Source organism: Artemia sp. Qi Xiang Cuo, chromosome 2 (genome assembly GCF_049724085.1).
Source record: "Artemia sp. Qi Xiang Cuo chromosome 2, ASM4972408v1, whole genome shotgun sequence".
Classification (NCBI taxonomy): Eukaryota; Metazoa; Arthropoda; class Branchiopoda; order Anostraca; family Artemiidae; genus Artemia; species Artemia sp. Qi Xiang Cuo.
Genome location: NC_142795.1, coordinates 50,530,124 through 50,552,772, shown reverse-complemented (window position 1 = coordinate 50,552,772; position 22,649 = coordinate 50,530,124). Strand labels below are relative to the sequence as shown.

General features: G+C 34.6%; 2 protein-coding genes across 3 annotated transcripts in view; one reads left to right on the top strand and one right to left on the bottom strand.

The window, feature by feature from the left end:
- Window positions 1–583: 583 nt before the first annotated feature.
- Polr2L (DNA-directed RNA polymerases I, II, and III subunit Rpb10) lies at window positions 584–22,637 on the top strand. 2 transcript variants are annotated; one of them, XM_089101585.1, is made up of 3 exons: window positions 584–737; window positions 7,631–7,798; window positions 17,819–22,637. In XM_089101585.1, the coding sequence occupies exons 1-3, from the start codon at window positions 643–645 to the stop codon at window positions 17,847–17,849; spliced, it is 294 nt and encodes a 97-aa protein (XP_088957711.1). In that variant the 5' UTR covers window positions 584–642; the 3' UTR covers window positions 17,850–22,637. The 2 variants fall into 2 exon arrangements, with proteins under 2 accessions (XP_088957711.1, XP_088957722.1); XM_089101596.1 differs by lacking the exon at window positions 17,819–22,637 and having other exon boundaries at window positions 7,631–7,846.
- The window catches only part of eIF2gamma (eukaryotic translation initiation factor 2 subunit gamma), a 65,709-nt gene continuing 58,021 nt past the window's right edge, over window positions 14,962–22,649 (bottom strand). Inside the window, exon 9 of the mRNA XM_089101573.1 lies at window positions 14,962–15,157. Within this exon, the coding sequence (XP_088957699.1) occupies window positions 15,091–15,157 (67 nt within the window). The 3' untranslated portion in view covers window positions 14,962–15,090. The remainder of the gene's footprint in view (window positions 15,158–22,649) is intronic.

Sequence of the window (22,649 nt, the reverse complement as noted above, 5' to 3'; positions counted from 1 at the left end):
GAAACTATTCTCGACAGTAGCAAGAAACAGCAAACTGCACTGTTTCAGTCACGTTAAGCCAATGGAGCCAATCCACCTCCAGAAAATTGCACTTGAAGGATATCTCAATGGCCTTCGTCCACGAGGCAGACCACGAAAAAGATAAATGGAAAACTTCGATTTCAACAACGTCAAGTTAATCTAATTATTACATACCGCACCTGACAGAACAATTTACTGAGAAATGCATGAGCTAGAAGGAGGAATGACTCCATAATGTACAACGGGGATGGTTGGGACCCAAGTAAGTAGGTAAGTAAGTAACCTGCTACATTTCGTGGTTTTGCTCAGAAAATAGTTCTTGATTTCTATTTCAATTCATCAATTCGCGGAGACTTTGCCACATACATTGCTATTTCACGTGAAAAATCTTCTAGACTGATATGAAAATTACGAAACATGATTTCTGTCATTTGTCAAATGTTATTTCTGCAAATCACAGCATGTAGGGGTGTAAGTGTGTGACGGAGGCAGCCGAAAACGTACGTTTTCGGTTGAAAATACCGCAAGCTGAGAAGAATGTCGGCCCCCAAGCCATCTATGATTTTATGTAAGAAAAGCTAGCAGATTTCAAACTTTCCAGATCTGTTTACTGGCCTTCTAATGGAATTCCCTATCCGATGCTTCACTTGTGGCGCTGTAATAGCCCCCAAATATGCACAATATACACATCTAATAACTGAGGGGTATTCAACTATGTAAGCATGAATTTTTTGACGTAAGAGTGGTGTTTGGTATTTCTATGAGAGCAACTATCCTTACAGCAGGGTAGGCCTATGCTTAGACTAGGCAAAATACAGAAATCTGTATGATGCAGATATTCTAATGAGTGGAAAATATCACGGTAAATTTTCGGCAGTTCATATTATTGACTTACAAATAAAGTAAAAATAGTACTTGATGCCTTTTTTATGCTCTTTACAAATATCATAATCATTTTTGTTGGAAATTAATTTTACCCCCACCCCTATATATACCAAATCAGGGTATATAGGCTATTTGCACATTAGGGGGTGGGAGTAAAGTTTATTTCTGATGCAAATGAGAGTTAAGTTTAAACTAGGCCTAATGTGCAAATGAATACCCTGAATTGGTATATATAGGGGTGGGGGTAAAATTTATTTCCAACAAAAATGATTATTATATTTGTAAAGGGCATAAAAAAAGGCACTGAGTTGTATGTTCAATTTATTTGTAAGTCAATAATATGAAAAAAATTTGCCAAATTCTACTTTAGCTACTTTTGGTTATCTTGGGAAGGGCTTAGGTTAGGAAAATGAAACTTTCTGGGATTGGTTTACAGGTTACAGTATGTCCTGTGAAGGTAGGCCTATATTGAAATACATACCTCCACTCCTTCTCCCTCTAGAGGTCCTTAACCTTTGATGACCTTTAAAAATATGTGTGTTATAAAATTGAAACCTTGTAAAATAGATCTTGTGCTTAAATAAAGTACAAAAAAATTGTTTTCAGCTTCACACCTTTGCTCAATCCCAATTTATAAGGTTTAAAGATTGGCCTATGCAAATACATTTCCTAAATCTTGAAAAAAATTGATATGGCTTAAAATTCTACTTGAATAACACAAATTGCATTGTCAGAATTAAAACCAGAGAAAAAGAAACTGATAACAGAAAGTTAAGGTAAAATGTTGTTTTGTCAAAATTTCAAAAGGTGTAGGCAAATTTCAGGGTCCTCTAGAGGGAGAAGGAGTGGAGGTAGGTACTCCAAAATATTTTCTCAGGACACACTTTAGCCTGTAGAGCCATCCCTGAAAGTTTCATTTTCCTAACCTTACCCTTTTCCAAGATAACCAAAAGTATCTAAAGTTGAATTTTACTGATAGCCTATCACTCTTGTCAAAGTCCTCCCTTGAACAAAATACTGTAGGCTAATAGCAAGAGTAGTACCATTCAGTTTCCTAGTCAACATTCCCCAAATATAATAGTTGTTACCATAGCAGTTGTGTCCCTCTCTACAGGGGGCAGGAATAGTCCTTGATTATATACAAAAAAACATGATAAATATGCAGTTTTTAACATAATTTATCTAGGACAAAAGTAAATATATCAATTGATGCCTTTTTTGGGTTCTTTCATAATTCAACAGTCATTTTTGGAGGAAATCACATTTTGAGCCCTATGTAACATTTGGTCTTAAAATAGATCAGGACTAGGCTGAACCACTGCTCATAGTGATTTAGCCAAAAATTAAAGATGCTTTTTGAGAAACTGGTTACAATATAAAGCATGATAAGAACATAATATAAATATATTTATAAATATGAATAGGATATTGTATACAAAAAGACTAAAGAGAAGCAATACCAATTGTATTTGCTATTTTCACAAAATACTTAAAGCCATATCTTTCAATGCAAATGGCAGACAACTAAACTAATTTCCAGCAAGAATTCATATTATTTTCTAGAATTTAAAATATTTTCCTTTGGGATTTATCAATTTACCACCACTATGAAAGTAGAGAGAGATGCTGGACACAATTCCTATTCTAGAAAACATAGTAAATAATATCCCCATAATGGCTATAAGTGAGATTAACATAAAAAAGGAGCAAACTGTTGCCAAACTAGAAAGTTTTGTGCAAATTTAGAGGATGTCAGGGCTGAAAATAAAAACAAAGCTTCTGTGTTGTTTCTGAATACAAGGATCCTAAACATATCAGTTTAGGACAAGTTTGTTTCCTTAAGGGCTATTTTTAAAATAGACCAGGGCTTGACTGAATCACTGCTCATAGTAACAAATTGAAGAAAAAAAACAAAAAACTATCAAGCAAGAAAAAATTACAATTAGAAGCTGGTGCAGGAATAGTAACTATGATTTCAATAAGCTTACCGTATCTTGGTATTAATAAATAAATAAATCTTAATAGCAAAAGTTGATTTTGAAAACAAATACAATGCACTAAATTGACACAAACAGAGCAAGCTAAAAAGGATATTTTTCAAAATCTAGGGGGCTCTTTTTGTTGTTGTTTTTCTTATTGAAGTACTAAAAGAAGGTGTTTTTCAATGGAAACACTAAAAGAAAAAAGTATTTTTCAAAATCCAGGGGAGGGCAAGTGAGAAGTGAGCTCCAAGATTTTGCATTTGATTTGGAAAGTTTTAAACTTTTCAATCAATGATTCATCATTGCACACATGTAATATTCCTATCCTCTACCCAATCTGTTTTTTATAGTATTTTGACAAAAGAACTGCATCTTTTTATTCAAGATGATGAATGACATCATAATTGTAGGTTACAACCATAAATAACATCAGAAGTAAAAACTATGTGATGATATCAGTCTCAGCTGGGGTTTAATATTTACTATATCCAGCTTAGGAAAAGCCAAAGGCTTTTTAATGTGTGTGATATTAGCTTCTATACATCATTGTTAAAAATAGAATGCGTGGTAATGAAAGCAACTTAAAATTGAAAACATCCTTGCCCCCTCCTACCTGCATTTTTGAGAATTGCAATCCCTACATAGACTACTAACATCTCTCAGATTTAATCAGAAATGCAAATTATTTGTTGCTAGTCATATATTTAATACATCATACCAGAGCTTTTATTGTGCTGCATCTTTAATTGTCCATAATTAAAATAAATCTGTTTTAGCAGCTGGACTATCTTCTCGCTTCTTTAGTGGCTGGAGCACCTCCCCCTCCTTTTTCCTTTTGTTTTTCTTCTTTTTGATGGCTGATCCAATGATTCTTTCTGAAATTTCTGCTCACTAACAATTTCTTCTTTCCCCTTTTTATCCTTCTTTGTATTTGTTTTTAAAGGGACCAGGCTTTCTGCATTTTCTATTATTTCATCCATTGGAGTACCACTTTCAAATTTTTGAATAGGTTTCTTTGAGGCTGGATTATTAAAAGTCTTAGCCTCATTGGCTGGTTTGGGTTCACTATTCTTCCTAAGATGCAAATAAAGCCCTTCTTTATATTCTTCTTTTGCTGGAGTATCTTCAAGCTTTTTTAGTGGCTGGAGTACATCCTCCTCCTTCTTTTTGGTGGCTGATCCAATGATTCCTTTTGAATATTCTGTAACTCCTGCTTGCCAATAATTTCTTCTTTCACTTTTTTTTATCTTCTTTTCATCCTTACTTTTATTTGTTTTTATAGCAACAAGGCTTTCTGTGTTTCCTTGTGTTTAACTGTGATAACATTCAAAATCCGAACTTTTCATTATAACATCATTTGTTGTGAACTTTTCATTCTCAGTTGGTAATAATTCACACATACCTGACTTGGGAGCCAGAACTGAATTCTTGCAAAATAGATGCTTGGGTAAGATGTAAGATAAGGATAATAAAATCAATTTTAGATAAAAGAATTCAAACCTGCAAAGAATATCAAAGATGTATGCTGAAAATTTGCAGAATTTTCATGTGGTGGATTTTTGGCAGGGAATATAGGGGGTTAGAGACCCCTAAAAAAATTTCAGTTTTGGTAATACGTTTTGATATTCAATATTTGGTCCGATATATCAATATCGAATATCACCCAACACTACTTTCTCTTCTTTTTGGTGGTTGATCCAACAACTGCCTCTGATTCTTCCTGGGACTCCTGCTCACTAACAATTTCTTGTTTCACCTTTTTAATTTCTTTTTATCCTTCATTTTATTTGTTTTTATAGGGACCAGGCTTTGTACATTTTCTATTATTTGATCAGTTGGAGTACCATTTAAACTTTTTGAATATGCTCCTTTAAGGCTGGATTATTAAGTCTTAACCCCATTGGCTGGTTTGAGTTCACTATTCTTCCTAAGATGAGAAAAGAGCCCTGCTTTATCTTCTTCAGCAACTGGAGTATCTTCAGGCTTCTTAGTAGATGGAGTACCTCCTCCTCTTTCTTTCTCTTCTTTTTGGTGGCTGATCCCACAATTCCCTCTGATTCTTTCTGGGACTCTTGCTCACTCTACAATTTCTTGTTTCACCTTTTTTATTTTCTTTTTGTCCTTCCTTTTATTTGTTTTTATTGGGACCAGGCTTTGTACATTTTCTATTATTGATCTGTTGGAGTACCATTTAAACTTTTTGAATATGCTCCTTTGAGGCTGGATCATTAAAATTCTTGGCCCTATTGGCTGGTTTGTGTTCACTACTCTTCCTAGGGTGAGAATTAAGCCTTTCTTTAGCAGCTGGAGTATCTTCAGCAGCTCCAACTACCTCTTTTGTAGTTGAATGTCCAATAATTTTCTCTGATTCTTTTTGCAGCTGCTGCTCACTAATGGTTTCTCCTTTCACTTTTTTGATCTTCTTTTTATTTGTTTTTATAGGACCAGACTCTCTGAGTTTTCTATTATCTGATCAGTCAGAGTACCATTTTCAACTTTTTGAATAGGCTTCTTTGAGGCTAGATCATTAAAAGTTTTAACCTCATTGGCTAGTTTGAGTTCACTCTTCTTCCTAGAATGTGAGTAAAGCCCTTCTTTATCTGTTCTTATGCTTTCCTCCATTTTTGATTCTCTATACAATTTAATGACCACCAGACTGCTAACATTAGTGAAATCAGAAACATTAGTTTCAGATGTACCCATTCACCAAGGCAGAATTGTGATATTACTTACCCTTATTAAAGAGAATAACCTAAACTTGCTTAAGAATTGGGCATTTTTTTGATTCTCCTATGATTTCATGCCTTTCAAAAAGTATTGTAAAAAATGAACATGTTCTATATTGATAAAAAAAACTGCAATAAAAATTTAAAATATGTAAATTGGTACTTGGATAAAAATTTGTAGGACTGCAGGAAAATGATATACTAAAATATTTTCAGGAAACATAATCCTTAAAGCCCTACAGGCCATTCTTCCTCTTTAACTAAAACATTCAAACTTCACATCTTCAGGTTTCTTTAGCAGCTGCAGTACAACCTCCTTCTTCTTCTTTTTGGTGGCTGATCCAACATTTTACTTCTATTTCATAAACCTAATTGAGGAGCTAATTAGCAGTTGTGATAGTCTAGTGTGTGTCTGCAAGAACACCTTATTGCAACTAGCATTAATTTCTCACAACAGAGTTTGGATAATTTGTGTTTTCTACTAGTGCTCACTCATTTTTTTTGTCACCCTTCAGGTGAATTTGTATTAGGGATTGATTGGACTGCAGCTTAGTTGCATTTATTCTGGTGAATATTTTCATGCTACTCAACTTGAAGATGGCTGCAGTATTAACTCTTACCTTACATGTAACAGAAATAGAATGCAGTTGCTTAATAGTCTTGCTAGAGCATGCTTAAGCCTTGGCTTGCTAATAAAGCTGATTTCTTATAAGTGTATCAGTTATATTGTTATAGGCTATCTTAAAAAAATATTTACTATAGCTCTATTTAGACAAGTTGTTTTCTGGATTGATTTCAAGATTGTTATGGATTGATTCACCAAGTTCAGATGAGGCTCAAACCACAAAGATCCACTGCCAATTTTTTTTAAGATCATAAAAAAGACCACAAATATACTTAAACCCACAATTTTGATACTGTTTCGGATTTAGACTAGGTAATTCAGTTAATTCATCTTGAATTGTCTTCTATTCATGTTGGCATTGATGACAAGGATTTTGGTCACTTGGCAATTTCTTTTTGTGTAATAATTACCTGTGAAAATATGCACACCTGAGAAAACACTTAACAAAATGGTTTCAGTGAAGTAATTGGGATTGTACAAATATTACCTTTTATGTTTCGTCTCTTACTATGTCATTAACTCTTATTTGTGTACTGTATCATTTACTCCCATTAGGAGTTATCAGTTCAGATGCCGAGGTTGAAGAGAATTTGTATTATACACAGGTTATCCCCCCCCCATGAAACAATCAGAAACTGTATTGCATACTAACAAAGCATGAAAGTCAGAGCACATCAGCATATTTGGTGCATTGATCCTCCTAGATAGCACCTTGGGTGTTTATTGTCCATACATATTTTGAAATACAGCAAGAACTTGCTTTCTTGCTTTTTATTTTGTGCTATGATAATTTCTATTAATCTTAGTAAAATGCTTGCATTTGTTTTGCTTCCTTTTTTAAATTCTAATGTTAATTTTGTGAAAATTCAATTTGTGTTTCAGAGGGATTTGGTTGTTAGCCTAACCATATGTTTCTTTCTTTCTTTTAGCCAAAGCACCCAAATAGATGATGACCTGTATGCATGTGCTCTTGATTTACCCAGAGCCTAGTTGACTCAGCTTGTACCTTATTCCTTAGCATGAAAGTCATAAGTCATCTAGAAATTGCTAACAAAATGTACTTTACTGTGATAATATGCATGATATATTTTCATTGAAATGCTAATTATCCCAAAAACAAGTTTACTGCCATTGCTTACATCTATTTGCCAAGTATGGTAGCATACACTGTCTAATAGGAGGTCAAATTGTGAAAGTCTTTGCCTTCCATTAGCATTGAGAAGATTGTAAATACCAAAAGCATTTGAAGCACAACTGTTCTCTGCAAGTAGTATTGGTTTTTCGTATTGAGTTTCACTTTGTTCCTCAAAAACTTAAAAAAAAGAATAGCTAGCAGAGTTAAAAGCAGCATTGCCCACCTTTAGCTGTGAATGTTTTTGTACTTTTTTCAGTGACGCCTTGATTTCTTTAAAAATGGAAGCTTTTTGCTGCAGAAGATTTTTCCTTTCCTATGTACCATCTGTATCAGAGAATTATCAGAAGCATGAAATGGAGGCTTCAAAATTGAAAATGAGACAAGAAGAACCAGAAAACAATGCAGTAAATGTTATAAAGATCAGGTGATTTTTTCAGAGGCTGTCAACTCACTAATAAAAATATTTATATTGTTTTAGTTTATTGAAGTTGTAATAGATCTGAAATAGAAAAATTAGAATATATTTTGGGGTCAGTTGTTAATCGAAGGCTATATTGTGCTAAAAACAGTTCTTTTTCACAAATAAAACTTATCTGTGGGTCTCAATACCTTAGGTTTATTTGATACCAATTTAATGAGAAGTATGAATCCACTTTTGTTTCTTCCAGAAAGTTCACTGCCAAGTAATTGTCATGTTTGAGGTGCATTATACTTATCATCCGTGAATGCAGTAATTTTAATGGAAATATAGGCAATCTCCTATCTAACTGGTGCCCACAGAAGATATTAGTTTTAAATCTCCTGGAACCCCTCCAATACTTTAAAAAAACCCTAAGAATAAGGTTCAAAACGGAGATGGAGTTTTATGACGAAAAATCACCTCTTAAACCTTGAAGAGGTTTATGCCCATATGCCCACAGAAGATATTAGCTTTAAATCTCCGGGAACCCCTCCGTCACTTTAAAAAACCCTAAGAATATAAAGTAGAAATATTTTACTGAGTTCAAAACGCAGATGAAGTTTTATGACAAAAAATCACCTCTTAAACCTTACTAATTTGTAGGCACAATGAGGCAAGGGGCGAAATACCTGGAGGCTTTTAAAAAGACCTAGCAATCATTTCAATCTGTGTTTTTAGTGTATTTTCTAGAATGGCTGTAGACTATATAATCCCTAAAAATGTGCTTTAGCGCATATAGGCTAGAACGAGAATCTCCAAAGGTTCAGTAATTTAAAGGTTTATGTCAGATATGGTGACGACTTCATGGTTGTTTGGAAAGGTTCGGAAGAAAGAACTATCATCCCTAATCAATATGTATCCAACAATACCAATACTCCGATATTAAATTTACCGTGGAATTTCAAGAAAATTAAAAATCTTCCCTGTATTTGTGTTCTCATCTCTAGAAGGGAGAACAGAATGGACCCCAGTGTTTACAGAAAACTCACTCATAATGATAGGCATTTTATACTGCTACTCTACTATTAAGAACTTAAGAAATATATGTTAGCAAAAGAATTGGCTTTGCTAGCTTTTTGTCACCTCCCACCAATTGCTTTGTCCCTCGAACATATAAACTAGCTGGACATTAGCTCCCTCTGCTCAATACAGTAAGCAGTTCAGGCCTTTGGCCCTCGCATGCTTTTTATCATGGTCAGAATTTTTTTAAAATAAACTTCGGGTTTTTGTAGCCTAATGCTACAAGATTCTAAAATTATGCTGCATTAAAAATATGCTTAACATTAGTGAAAACTATTGAATATTTTCTGAAAGTTCAACTTTGAAAGATCAATACCTGAAGCTTGGTCGGGAATTTAAAGCTGGGAAGTATGAGTTCCTCGTTTTCAATTGGTCGAAAGTAGCCACATTCCATCTGCGACCCTTGGTTCTTCTCTTGTTCGGTCATTAGAAAGTTTTGAGCCCAAGTCAAAGTCTTTTATTAAAGGTATTCGTAATAAATTAAAGACATTACATAAAATAAAGATTGAAGACATTATAATATCGAAACACCATTAAAGATTTTAATTTTCAAATTTTTTTAGATCCCCCCCCCCCCCAAGCCATAAGGATTATTTGTAATTATTTATTTTCTTGATTATAAAAGCTGTCAATGACAAAATGAAGTCAGTTAATTTCCAGGGTGGAAAAAAGAGGGATGTAAATAGAATTATTCTAGAGGTTTTTTTTTTTTACCTCGTTTTGGTTTGTGGGATGAGTTTTTTGTAATATATCCAACAGCCCCAACGTTTACTACAGTAACATTAATATAAAAAAAAACATAAGGAAATTCCTTGCCTTATAATATGTTGCTTAACTGCGTTGAAACTGATCATTCCTTAATATGAACGTTCATTTGTCATCAATTTTATTTCTAGAGAAATAGTGGATATAATATTAATCACTATGGTTTATGAAAATAAATCTCCTTTTCAAAGAATTCAGATGAGCACATTGGAATCTTGAAATGTTAATATTTCTACATGTGATAAAAAGACACTAGAAATTTATGAGTGCTAAGGGGAAATGATGAACTTATGGCTGCTATCAAAGCAATTCATATCGCGCTGAATAAGTGCAATGGTTCTAAGTTAAAATGAAAATGATTTAGTTTTATATAGATCTAAGGATAAAAATATAGTGTCCTAGGTCCCAAAGTGACAGAGGACAGGATGATTGCTCTCCTGCCCCTTCCCTTCTGCCATCGTCTATAAAAGGTATGGTTCATTTTTTTGAGCAATGAGACATCTATAAAAGTCTTGGAAGCCCATTTTGTATCATTTCTCTGCCTCAATGCTAAACGCAGAAAATAAAATGACTAATGGTTCGTTTACACATTGCGGAAATCCGTTTATTTCTGTTCGAACTATGGCTAAAATGTTGCTGCGTTTTAAGGTAATGATTTAAATTATTGTTACAACGTGAACTATGTTCTTACCTTTTTCTAAAAGCTGTTGAGCAGTAGACCCAAATAATACCGGTGTGTTTAGTTTTCTTATAGCCTGGGTGTGTAGGATCATATAAGCTGAGTGTATCCTTGAACCAAAGTTATAACATCGTGTAGTTTTTGATAATCCATATTTATCATTTTATTCATTTAAAAATCTTGCCAAGATTCCGTCCTGATTTGACCAAAACGTTGCGGAAAGCTAGATTTTTTCTAGCACAGAAACGGACGGAATTTCCGCACGGATTGCTAAATCCGCATGAATTTCCGCAATGTGTAGACGAACCATAACTCAACCAAAATATGATGGTAGCACTATCGGACTTGTGTGAATGTGTTTGTTTTCTGCATGTCTAAATGTTTCTTGTATCTTATCTAAATGTCCTCTTTTTTCTGCTTCTTCTTTTTTTTTGCTTCTAGCAGGGCATTGGAGCATCATAGGGCTGTTTATAGTTTATTTACATAGCATCATAGCTTATTTTTATATCTAAACGCTTTTTAGAAATTTTACTCAATAACGCCATCATATGCCATATGGCACCCGATAAGTGCAGTATATTTTGACAATTACCTTTTTTGGAGTGAAAAAGGCTGTTTTTTGGTATTTTGATTGAAGAAATGGAAAAAAAAACAATGTATTTCTTTTGGGTGCCATATGGCACTTTATGATCGGGTTATCAAATCAATATTATAGAAAGCGATTAGATATAAAATTAACATTTAAACGAGCCCTTAAACAGCTCTGTATATTGTTCCCGTGCCTCACCCAGCCTTTCCATTACAGAAATTACAACCAAGTTGCACTTCATTGGGTGCCATATGGCATCTCGGCATAATCAAGTCAAATTTATTAAAAAGCGATTTGATACAAAAATTAGCTTTAAAAAATACTTAAACAGCTCTCCATGATGTTCCAGGGCCCTGCCCAGCCTTTCCATTCAGGAAATGGCACCCGAATTGCACTTGTTGGGTGCCATGTGGTATAGTATATTTTTGTGTCAAATATACCATATACTATGCCATTTGGCATCCAATAAGTGCAATTTGGGTGTTATTTCCAGGATGGAAAGGCTGGGCAGGGCACTTGAACATCATAGATAGCTGTTTAAGGGCTCATTTAAAAGCCAATTTTATATCTAATCGTTTTTATAATGCCGACTTGATAACGCCGTCATAAAGTGCCATATGGCACCCAAAAGGTGCACTATGGGTTGTTTTTCTATTTTTAAATGAAAGTACCAAAAAGGGCCCTTTTCAATGAAAAGACTCCAAAAAAGATATTTTTTTAAATATAGGCAGGAGCAAGAAAACTAGGGATGGGGACGCCTCCCCCCCCCCAAGTATCGCCGTTTTTGTAGACTTGTAGTTAAAAAGAGCATCAAAAGCCGCATCCAGCAGTCATAAAACTCTCAGTTCTAGGTTACCTTATTGTCTTAAATTTCTAGCCTGTAATGAACAGGAACTTTGAAAAAGTAAATAGTATAAAAATGACTTATGGAGAAGACGTTTAAGTCTAATGGTAACCGCTCTACCTTGTGGCCGTGTTAACGCTGGTTGGAATCTTTGATAAATTAATTTTTTGAAATGCATATCCTATACCAAGTGCCAATTCATTTCTAATGATCAGTTTTTCTAAAATATTAAAGCCAAAGAAGTAAAAATAATGAAAACACAAATCTCCATAATATATGTTAACTACACATTAAATTCTTTTAATAATTCCATAGATAATTGAATTGTTTTGATAATTGCCTCTTTCTGATTAAAAAAAAACGAAGTTTTTTTTCAACTGAAACTAAGGAGCAACATTAACAGTTATAACAAACATAAGTTATTCCATATATGAGGGGGGCCTTCCCTTCCTAAATCCTCGCTCTTTATGCTAAAGTCGTAAAGTTGTTTAGGAATATTTCTCATTCACTTGCCCTTGCGTTTCAGCAGTCTTTCTTAAAGAGTTGTGATAAAAAGTTAAGGTTTAGCGTAAAGAGTGAGGGTTGCTGCTTCATGTTGCACTTCATTTTTAGCTGAAAAAACTGTTATTTATTTAATTTCTGACCATTGTTCAAATCATGACAGGAAATCCCCTTCCCTCCCTCCCCCGTGTAACATTTACCCTGAGAAATTCACCTTTGAAAAATTTCTTCCCCACAGAAAATTACCCCCTCCCCCCAAAATCTGTATATTTCCTAATAACAAAGGTATATGCCAACACTTGGAAAATGACGAAATTACAGCCCCGGGGAATATGGGGGTCATGTCATCTCCAAAGGCATGTACCTTTCAACTATACTGAATCAAACGGCTATCTCAAAATTTTGATCGGAAGTCTTGGGAAAAAAGGGAAGTGGGAGGGAGGGGGCTAGTTGCCCTCCAATATTTTTGTCACTTAAAGAGGGTACTAGAACTTGATTTCCGTTTAAATGAACCCTCTCACGACCTTCTAGGACCATTGATTCGATCATCCTGGAAAAAAAAGCATTCACGATCTTTCTTTGGACGAAAAAATATAGAATTCCACATTTTTGTAGATAGGAGCTTGAAATCTCTGCTATAGGGTTCTCTTATATTCTGAATCTGATGGTGTGATTTTCATTAAGATCACTTCAATTTTTGGGGCTTTTCCTCCTTTTTCAAAAATCAGGCATATTTTGTGAGGCTCGAAGCAACATTAAACTTAATACATTTTTGGAGTTTCGGTTACTACTGGCCCGAGTCGCTCCTTCCAGTAAGTTCGTTTTTGCTACAAACTGTTTGAAAATCCCAGATTTTTAAAGGCAAAGTTTAAGAGTAATGTGAAGTTAAACCTATAGTTAATGCCCAATTTCACCAAAAACTCGAGTTTTCTTTGCCCTTCTTTAGTTTCTTTGCCCAAGTTGGAAAAAGATCTTTGTACAAGGCTTATTGTGAATATATTTAAAACATACAAAAATTAATTAAAAAAGCAAAGTTTTCTGATGAAAGTTAAGAACGAAATGGAAACTTAAAACAAACAAACTTACTGCTTCGCGGTTTATGCAACATATTTTTGAAAGTGTTTCAATCAAACTGGCTCGTGATATTTCCCTATATTTTGTAGGGTACTGAAAAACTAGCGCTTTACCGAAAACTAAGCTTTCTTGTTTTTTAAATAGTTAGAATCTGTCGTAAAACTTATTAATTTAATGCCCAGTAAGAGACTGTTTAGTGCTTTATAAATCATTCATTTATTTTTTGCAGACCATTTAAGGATTTTCTTGTTTCTATTCCTCTTTTGTTGCGTCAGTTTTGTGTTTTTCAGTAAAGCGCTTGTCAGGGAAATATCACGAGCCAGGTTTTTTTAAACACTTTTTCAAAAATTTGTTTTATAAACCGTGAAGCAGTACTGTTTTTCCCGTTTTAAGTTTCAACTTCGCTCTTTGGTTTCAGAAGAAAAACTTTTTTTTTTTAAATAATTAATATCATAAGAAAATATTCTGGAGATGGGGCCAATGAACCGTCACGTATCATAAGTACTTTTAAATTTCAGTCTAATTCTGGAAATTGTGCCTGCTAAAGCGGTGCTTTCCACTCAAAAGTAGAAACCTGGCTTGAAGAAATGGAAGTTTGGCGGTACAGCTTCAAATAGTCCCTCCAACATTGTCTATAAAACTTCATGCCAGCTCTGGTTCAAGGATAAGTAAAAACCATCCTGTTTGGTCCAAGGGAATAATTTTACACCCTTTTCCAAAACGTACTACCATAATTCATAAATCCTGCCTCAAGTACTCTCTTCCGAAAAACTGCAGAGGTTAGACCCTAGCCATTCACTTCCTAAAAACCGCAGAAGTTCTTAGCCGCTGTCTGTTAATCAACTAAAGTCTGCCCCCCCCCCCAAAAAAAAAACGGTATTAGAATTACATGGGTTAACTAGATTAAGCTCTATCATTAAAATATTTATTAAATTCAAAATTAGAAACGATTTGCACTAGAAAATATCTTTGAAAAATGAACATGTTTTTTGCGTAATTTTGTTTTGAGTGGAATGTCCATATTTGACAAAGCATACACAATTTTGAATAAATGTCAAAAGACAATCGTTTCCATTTTTATAGAAAATAGTAAAAAAACGGTTTTAGTGAAATTTTAAAACTTTGAGGTTTGCGTTCCATGTCAAATATAAAATTTTGCAACGAGTCAACAACTGTAACTTGCACCAAAAGGCCAATATACTTATATCATTGGATTCATTAGTTTCAGATGTACTCATTCGTGATATTGCTTAGACTTTTTTTTTTAGGGAATAATCTAAACTTGCTTAAGAATTGGAAAGTTTTCCCATTTTTGGACGATGTCATGTCTTTCAAAAATGTAATTTGGTAGATGGATAAAAAGCTGCATGACTGCAGAAAAATATCACACTAAAAATTGCTGAGGAAATATAATTTACCCTCTCCTAAAACTAGAACATTCAAAATTCTAATTTTTTTTTTTCCGACCAAAATGAGCAGGACAGCACCCAGGAGTCACATTATCTTTCATGTCATATTGAAATTTTGGAAAATGAGAAGCATTATATTTAGCTAAACAGTTAGAAGAAAAGCGCCCCGAAGCCCCCCGCCCCCCCCCCCCTCCAAGCAAAAACCTGCAAGACTAGTGCTTTGGAATAGAGTAAGGTAATAAAACATTGAGACTAAGAATTTAATCAGAACGGTAATGAGTTTTTATCACATTATATATATATATAAATTGTATTTGTATATATATATAAAATCTGACTGAGCACACCAATTTACATTTTGTGTTAGAAGTGCTCTTAGTGTCTCCCCGTAGTGGCAGGTCTGATGGTCGTGCATTTTCTGATTTGTCCCCATCCAATCAGTCTGGAAAAGATAAACAATATCATTCAGTAATTGGAATTCGGCTACATTTTAAATAAGACTTAAAATGGTAAAATTTTGTGTTAATACAATTAATTGTCATTACTTTGGATGAACTGAATTTTAAATTTAGAGAATCGCCATTAACGGTCTTAGAAGAAACACATCTTGAATTTTCTATTGAAATTTTCGTAGGTGCCTAGAGAAGTACCTATAGAGAAGGAAACATTAAGAAAAACAATTAAAACTTTATAATATGTAGAATAATTGTATTTAACACATTTTGCATGCAGCTAAGCTTTGTCTTAACTTATTTCAGTGTTTTTCCAATTTCTCTAATATATTTATGAATTTTTTCTAAAAGCTTTTCTTCAGTTTTGAATCATCCCTGAAACAGAGCAACTTTTACAAAATTTGTCTGTAAAGAACGCTGAAGTAATTGCAGTGGCGTCAGTATGAAACTCATGAAAAAAGTCTATTGACTAAAGACAATTCTGTGAAAAAAAAGAAATATATCGGCAATTTGTCTCATTGCTTCCTAGCCAAATTGCTTTAGCTACGAAAACAATATTTTCACGTTTTGATAAGCTCCGTTTTGTTGAGAAAAAAAGATCATTTAGCCTATATCCTTTGTTACCTCGCAAAACCAACAAACATTTACCCACATTTATACGATTTAAACGGTAAGCAATGTAAAAAAAAGTTTATATGTGGTAAAGTAACTTGGATGAGTCAAAACTTAAATGTGATTTTATTTCTTTTATTTCAAAATTTCTTTGATATTATTCACAGAAAATAAAGGACTAGAGTTAAACACTTTCGAAGGTCATATAAGAAAGACTTGATGTTCCAAGACGAATGAAAAATTTTGGACTGCCAAGCTAACACTAATATATAGATATAGCTACAGTGATTCCAAAGACTCATGTAGTTCTTGAGATACTTATGAGTCCAAAATGCATTGCTTAATATAAGCACTTTCACAAATATTATAGCCTATTAGAAAAATAAAGCTACTTCCGATATAAACAGTTGTTTCTCTTGAGCCATCCATCGCTTACAGGTAAACATCTTATTTTAAAATACTTTATGAAATGCGCTAAATTATAGCACAACTATAATTATAGCAAAAATTATAATTTAATTTTGACACAACAGCACAACGAAGAAAGAGACAAACTTTGAAATAGTGTGAAAAGTATGCATCAGCATATGTATCTTGGCCCTAGATGTTCTCCTAAATTATAGCATTGTAGAGGAGAATATTCTTTGCCTTTCTGACTCCAAATCGGCAATACTGTTGCTAAAAAAAATTAATAGAAATACCAATGATAAGGACCTATTCAACATTAGAAGACAGCTTCTGAACCTCCAGGCTAAAGGCAACCAGATATATTTCCAACATGTTCCAAGCCACAAAGGCATCAAATGATACTGCTGATTTACTGGCAGCCAAGGCTTCTTTGTTAAACCAAGCCCTCTGACCTCAATTCACGTGATATTATTAGGCAAAGATCTAATATTAATCACAGCAAATTCACTTTATCTCCTTTTCATTTTAGATTACCCACAGTGCTATATTATCGTTCGAAATCAGGTGCCCTTCTTCTCAATAGTATATTATTTAATAGGAAGCTACATCACCCCTCTATGCCGGGTCTGCTTTGCAACTGATGAAACAATTCAGCATGTCCTATTCGATTGTCAGCTACTGAGTTTGGAGCTATTTCCCATAAACGCCTATGTTTTATGGCTAATATTTCTCATACCTACACTGCAATCCTGAATTCGAACCTGCCTTGGCACGTGGATAGAAAGATTTTTAAGGCATCTATTGACATTCTAAAGAGGACTCTAATTGATTAGTGTTCATTATGCATAATCAAGTTATTGAAAAGAAGGAGTTCATTCATCATTTGTTGTGGAGAGTGCAGAAGAAAGCGGGAGTGAGCATAAAGAGCCGTATTGGTACTGGCTGGCCTAAAGGTCTTAAATTGCCAGGGAAAGGTGACTCAAGTACCCGCACTTCCCACAACCCATCAATAGAATTAAGAAGTTTAATTGGGATGATTGGTTTGTTTTAGCGGATAAGAAGACTTGGTTACAGTTGAGGACAATGGATTTCTAAATATGTGATGACACTTTTTGGAGAATCAAAGGGGTGAAAGGACTTATTGGTAGTTCATATACCCTGCTACAAATTTTTGGAACTGGAACTCAGCATTCAAAATTAACTCTTATGACGCAAGTTCTCGGCTTAGGTTAACTCATTAACATGTTTAATATTGCGCTCAAGCTAAGATACAAGCTAATAAATAATAACCCATCTTGTCTAAGTAATGTTTAAGAGATTCATTGAAACGTAGTTTAAGAGATCCCGTCTTACATAGTTTCTTTTTCCCTCTTGCGGAACTAATTTTTTTTTTAAGTTTCCCAAAAAGTAAGTTTTTTTTATTAGGTATATTTGTTTACGATTTTTTTCATTTTCTCTGCTTAACAATGCAAATTTTGGACAAAATTTGAATACTCAGTCGAAAACATTTTAAACAGCAGTAGTGTGCTATACATTTTAGCAACAGTTTTACTATATAATTTTGGCGGGATGGCAAGGGGAATATTTATTTATATGAAATGAAAACATGTGCAATTTTATATATTTTACAGGCCTGAAGCCATCCTGACTCCCCTCCTGTAGACGCCCTTGAATATACACGAATTTCAATCCACCGTTTTACTAAAAGGGCCTTTCGAATTTATATTTTTGTGTAACTATTCGTTTGCTTAAATAAATGCATGTCGAAATCTTTAATTAAAAGTTCTTTAAACAAAACACGTCACGAATCAATACAACCAGTATATTTTTGCCTTTTTGAGGTTTCCCAAGTCCTGAAATTTTAATTGAGCTATCTACATGTGGCTTAAAATTTTCAAGCAGATAAACACAGAAAAATATTTAATTTTTCTCGTTAAGAATCGATATAACCGAATTTCTCTTCCAAAACTTATAGTTCTCGTTAACGTTCCCTTGGTCCAGTCTACTTACCCCGCAAGTTTCACGCCTATGGGAGAAAAAGTCTTTGGCCTATTTTAGGGTCCCATGAATCAATACAACCCATTTTATTCAAGAATAGATTTTTCCTCTTATGTTTTTTTGGTCCAATATAGCTGTCTAGTAATTTTTGAGCCGAATTTGGACCTACTTGGGTGTCACAGATCGTAACAACAATTTAAAAAAAAGAAGATTTTGTCTTCATTTTGGTCAACTTGTTCCTGTCTACGTGCCCTTTAAGTCTAAGCCAATATTAGCAAACAAAATTTGTTGACCCACGTTCAGGTGTCACATGTAGATACAACTGGCTTTTTTTCATTGGAATATTCTTATTTTCATTCAGGTCTACTAAGTCTTGTCAGTATACCCTGTAAGTTACAAACTTATCAGAGATGGAAAAAAGAGGTCATTTTCGGGTACCACAAAGCGATACAGCCAAAATTAGCTCCAAATTTGTTTTCTGAACAGGGTTCCACCTGGCCAAGAAACTTCTGTATATCACCATCAAGCTGATTGGAGAGATGCCATTTAAGGCCCCATTTTTATGCATGCCATATATTAAAAGATTTTAGATGTACCAACATTTTAGTGCGTCTTTTAGTCTGGACTGATCAAAGACATTCAAAGTCAAGTAAATAGGCTAAACAAAAGCATTACAAGTCTTAGCTGATAAAAAAAAGATTTGCGCCTAAATTCAGGTATAAAGAGCTTTTTCAAGTTCTTTCTGTTTATAAGGTGTCCCTCAATCCATTAGCTTTTGGATATAATTATCACTCCAAGACGTGTATTTTGTTCTACATCGCTACTTAACCATGAATAGATTGCAGATCCCGTAGACGCTTATAGTACAAAAAAGTTGAAAAGGAAACAAAAACACTAGTCCCCATCTGCCCCCCTACCTTGACTCAAAACTTGAGACCCATTTGATCCCCCTAACACTCCCTGAAAGCTTCCACTACGCGCATAGTGTCCTTAGATTCCCCTCAAGTCAAAACTTAGGTCCACCTTACCCCCTAAAACCTCCAGGTCTCTACTAAGCCGTTCTTGAGATATTACAGATACCCTGTTTTGTTAACCAGGGTAAAAAATAGGTTCTAGTTCCACAGGGGTGGAAGTACCGAAACTTAAATGCAGATTTGAGACAAAATATATTCAGTCCTTCTCTGTCCCCTCTCCCCTAGTTAGAATTCGAAGTCAGTATGCCCTCCTACCACCCAATAAAATCCCTGAAAATTTCATCTCAATCTCCCCCCGGCTGTTCACGAGATACTAATGATATGTTAGCTGAAAATCTGGCAACATATTGTTTTCTTATTTACCTTGCAACTTAAGCGTGGATGGATTCACAGTTCCATAGCAGCTTCCTTCTCTGCCACTAGTTAAAAGTTTCAACTATATCTCCAAAGCCGCTCCCGAAATTTTGTAGATGTAGTATTTTGATAACCTGGATGCACGCAGTGTCTTGTGACTAAGCACCCTTGCTTCTCAATACATAATTCAACATCCTTCCCCCTCCCCTCAACACTAATAGATAGTTTAACTTGACGCCCCTAAGCCAATCCTGAGCAGAAGGTCAATTTGAGAAAATTTGGGGGGAGGGTAATTTTGTCGTCTTTTCAATGAAAACCCCCCAAAAAGGTGCTCTTCAGAATCTAGAGGGGCAACTCCTACGAGCTCCTACCTGATTGAACAAACACGGTCGCCTTTTCTACTAAAATTTATACGTGAACAACGGGTAATCTATAGAATTTGGAGTCATTGCCCCTGGGACCGCGGAGGAGGTATCGACCCCAGTGGCATATTTACAAGACTTTCTGATGTTTCTGAACAAAAACTCAAAATTTGACAATCTCAAAGACATTTTCAAAATTTCGATTCGATATCATTAGGGGCGGGCAGCAAAACTTGTCCAGGGAGAACCCATCAATCACTTTTGGACCTTAATAAGTGCACTAGAATTTTCAACCAAATGAACCCCGCCCCCCCCCCTCCTGCAAGTTCCAACGAAGTGACCAGGTCAAAGTAAATTTTCTGGCCCTTTTTCGGGTCTGGTTTTGAGGAACTGATCCTGCATTGGAGTCCTTTTAGCTCAACGACTAAAAAAATATAAGTTTCAAGCCAAAAAAGAAAAAGTTAGGCTCCTTAGCAGTGAGCCTAAGGACTAACTGCTGCCATCTTTTAACTAATCGGGGAAAAAAGTTTTTGGTTTCTTCCAGGATTTCTAACATTCCCTTCCCAACAAACCCTTAATATATCTCCGGTGGCATATTTATTTGACCTTTTGACTATTCTGGACAGAATGGTCATCTCAAAATTTTAATATGATGTCATGGGGAATAGGAGGTCGGGTTGCAAAAATAGCCAAGGGAGGGAGATTGGTTGCCCTATAATCACTTTTGACCTTTAAAAATGCACTAGAACTTCCAAATTAAAATCCAATGAACCACTGTCTCATTTTAATGATAAGTCTTTCCATGCGAATCGGCCAAAAAAAAATTATACATGGGAGGCATATTGGTACCAAAACGATTGCACCAAAGGCACAATCGTTTTTCTGAACGACATATACTCTCTGTGTTTTTTTCCTTCTTTTTTTTGTCTGTTGGTAATTATAATACAAAAACATATTCATTTTACGCAGGTTACTCCAGCTTCACAGAGACTGTTATACTAGCCACGGATTTTCAGAAGATAATAACTAAGGATCCTAAGCTTTATCAAAAAGCTTATCTCTTGGATAAGCTCGTCAGAAAATAAGCTTATCTTTCTATTTCGAAGGCAGACATATATTAGCAGTCGTCCAAGTCTCTAATAATTGCACATTTTCAGTCACTTTATAACTTGTTATCAGGCTTATGGCCATCTAATTTAGAGCTTTTTTACGTTTATGTTGATGCTGAAAATTAATAGCTATGCAGTGAAAAAGATGTATTAAGATCGGACGGGTGATTTTCGCTACTGATTATCTGGAGACCATTTGTAGAAAATTTTCACATTTCGGAGGATAAAGGGTCTTCTTAATGATATAAAAGCCCAGATCCCGCTTTAGGATGTTCAAGGAGGGAACTCACTAAATAATCGTTCTAAATAAAATTGTATGTGGTATAAACGTTAGCCAACCTTCTACAATATTTTAAGTTTTTAAGTGTTAAAAGCGGAAGTATTTAAGCCTTGGGACGCGAGACAAGCTTTCAGAAAAAAAAAAATTCAGGCAACTTCAATAAATTTCAACTTGACTCTTTTTTAATTAGAATAATTGTGTCTTTTTTCTCTAATAGAACATTATTTGTCAAATACCTTCATGTATATTCTGATCCTCTCCCAATTCACAATGGTGTGCCCCAGGGAAGCCTCTTAGACCCAATTTTGTTTCTCGCAACGATAATAATCTTTCTGTCGATTTCCCAGATAGATGTAAATTCGTTGATGATCAAACTGTCTTAGAGACGTGTTTCAAAAATATAAAAGTAGCACAATGGACATGCTGGAACAAATATCAGACGAAGCTGTTACTAATGATAGGACAGTCAACACTACAAAGTCAATAATTTTAACTATTAATGATATTTGAAAACGTGCAAATACCACATTTCCCCACTGTAAATCCTTAAAAAACTTAAATGTCCTAAATTGCATCATTTGAGAATTTTTCTACCAATCTTTGAATAAACGGGTCTTGTTTTGCATCCTGATATCTCCAATGAATTGTCAGAAAGGATAGCCAAAAAAGGTGTCTATGAATTGGCATCAATTAGGGTGAAGTCCCTTGTATCCCCTTTGTTCAGAGAGCAAATCTGGTCACCCTCAAGGAAAGGAAAAAAAAATTCCTTGTGTTTCACCAACAACGCCCTACATAACCCCTGGACAGATTCATTGTTCCCGAGTTAATCTTCCATCCTTCAGCCTCGTCTCCCTCGTTCTGCTTCAACAAATATCTCCCTTCTTATTCCAATAATATTGTCCACTGAAAGATATGGAAGAACTTTCCCCCCGAACATATGAATATGTTAAATAAGTGAGCCCTTCCCCCATCCTCCCCTTTGTTACCTTGCCATTGTTTATGTTTATTCTGCAAAATTTGAGGTGTTTTGTTTTTTTTTACAAAATTGCGCTTTGTAGGTTTTAGCAACAAAACTAAGTTGTCCTTGTGTATTTCTTTTTTTTTCTGCGAGTTTTAATTGTTTTTCAAATTTCTTAACACCTTTTAGATTTTTAGATTTTCTTCTGACTTTTATTTGATTGTTTTTGTGTGATTACTTTTTTACTCTAAAGTGCGAATTCGGCCCATCTGAGCTTGTGATACCCATTTTCCAGAAATAAGACCCTGCTTATCTTACACGTATTTTCTCTTTTATGAAAAAAAAAAAAGTTGAAAATATTTGACTGCTTTTCACATGTCCAAGAAGTTTACTACTTTCTCAAGACCAAGGAGGAAATATAAAATAT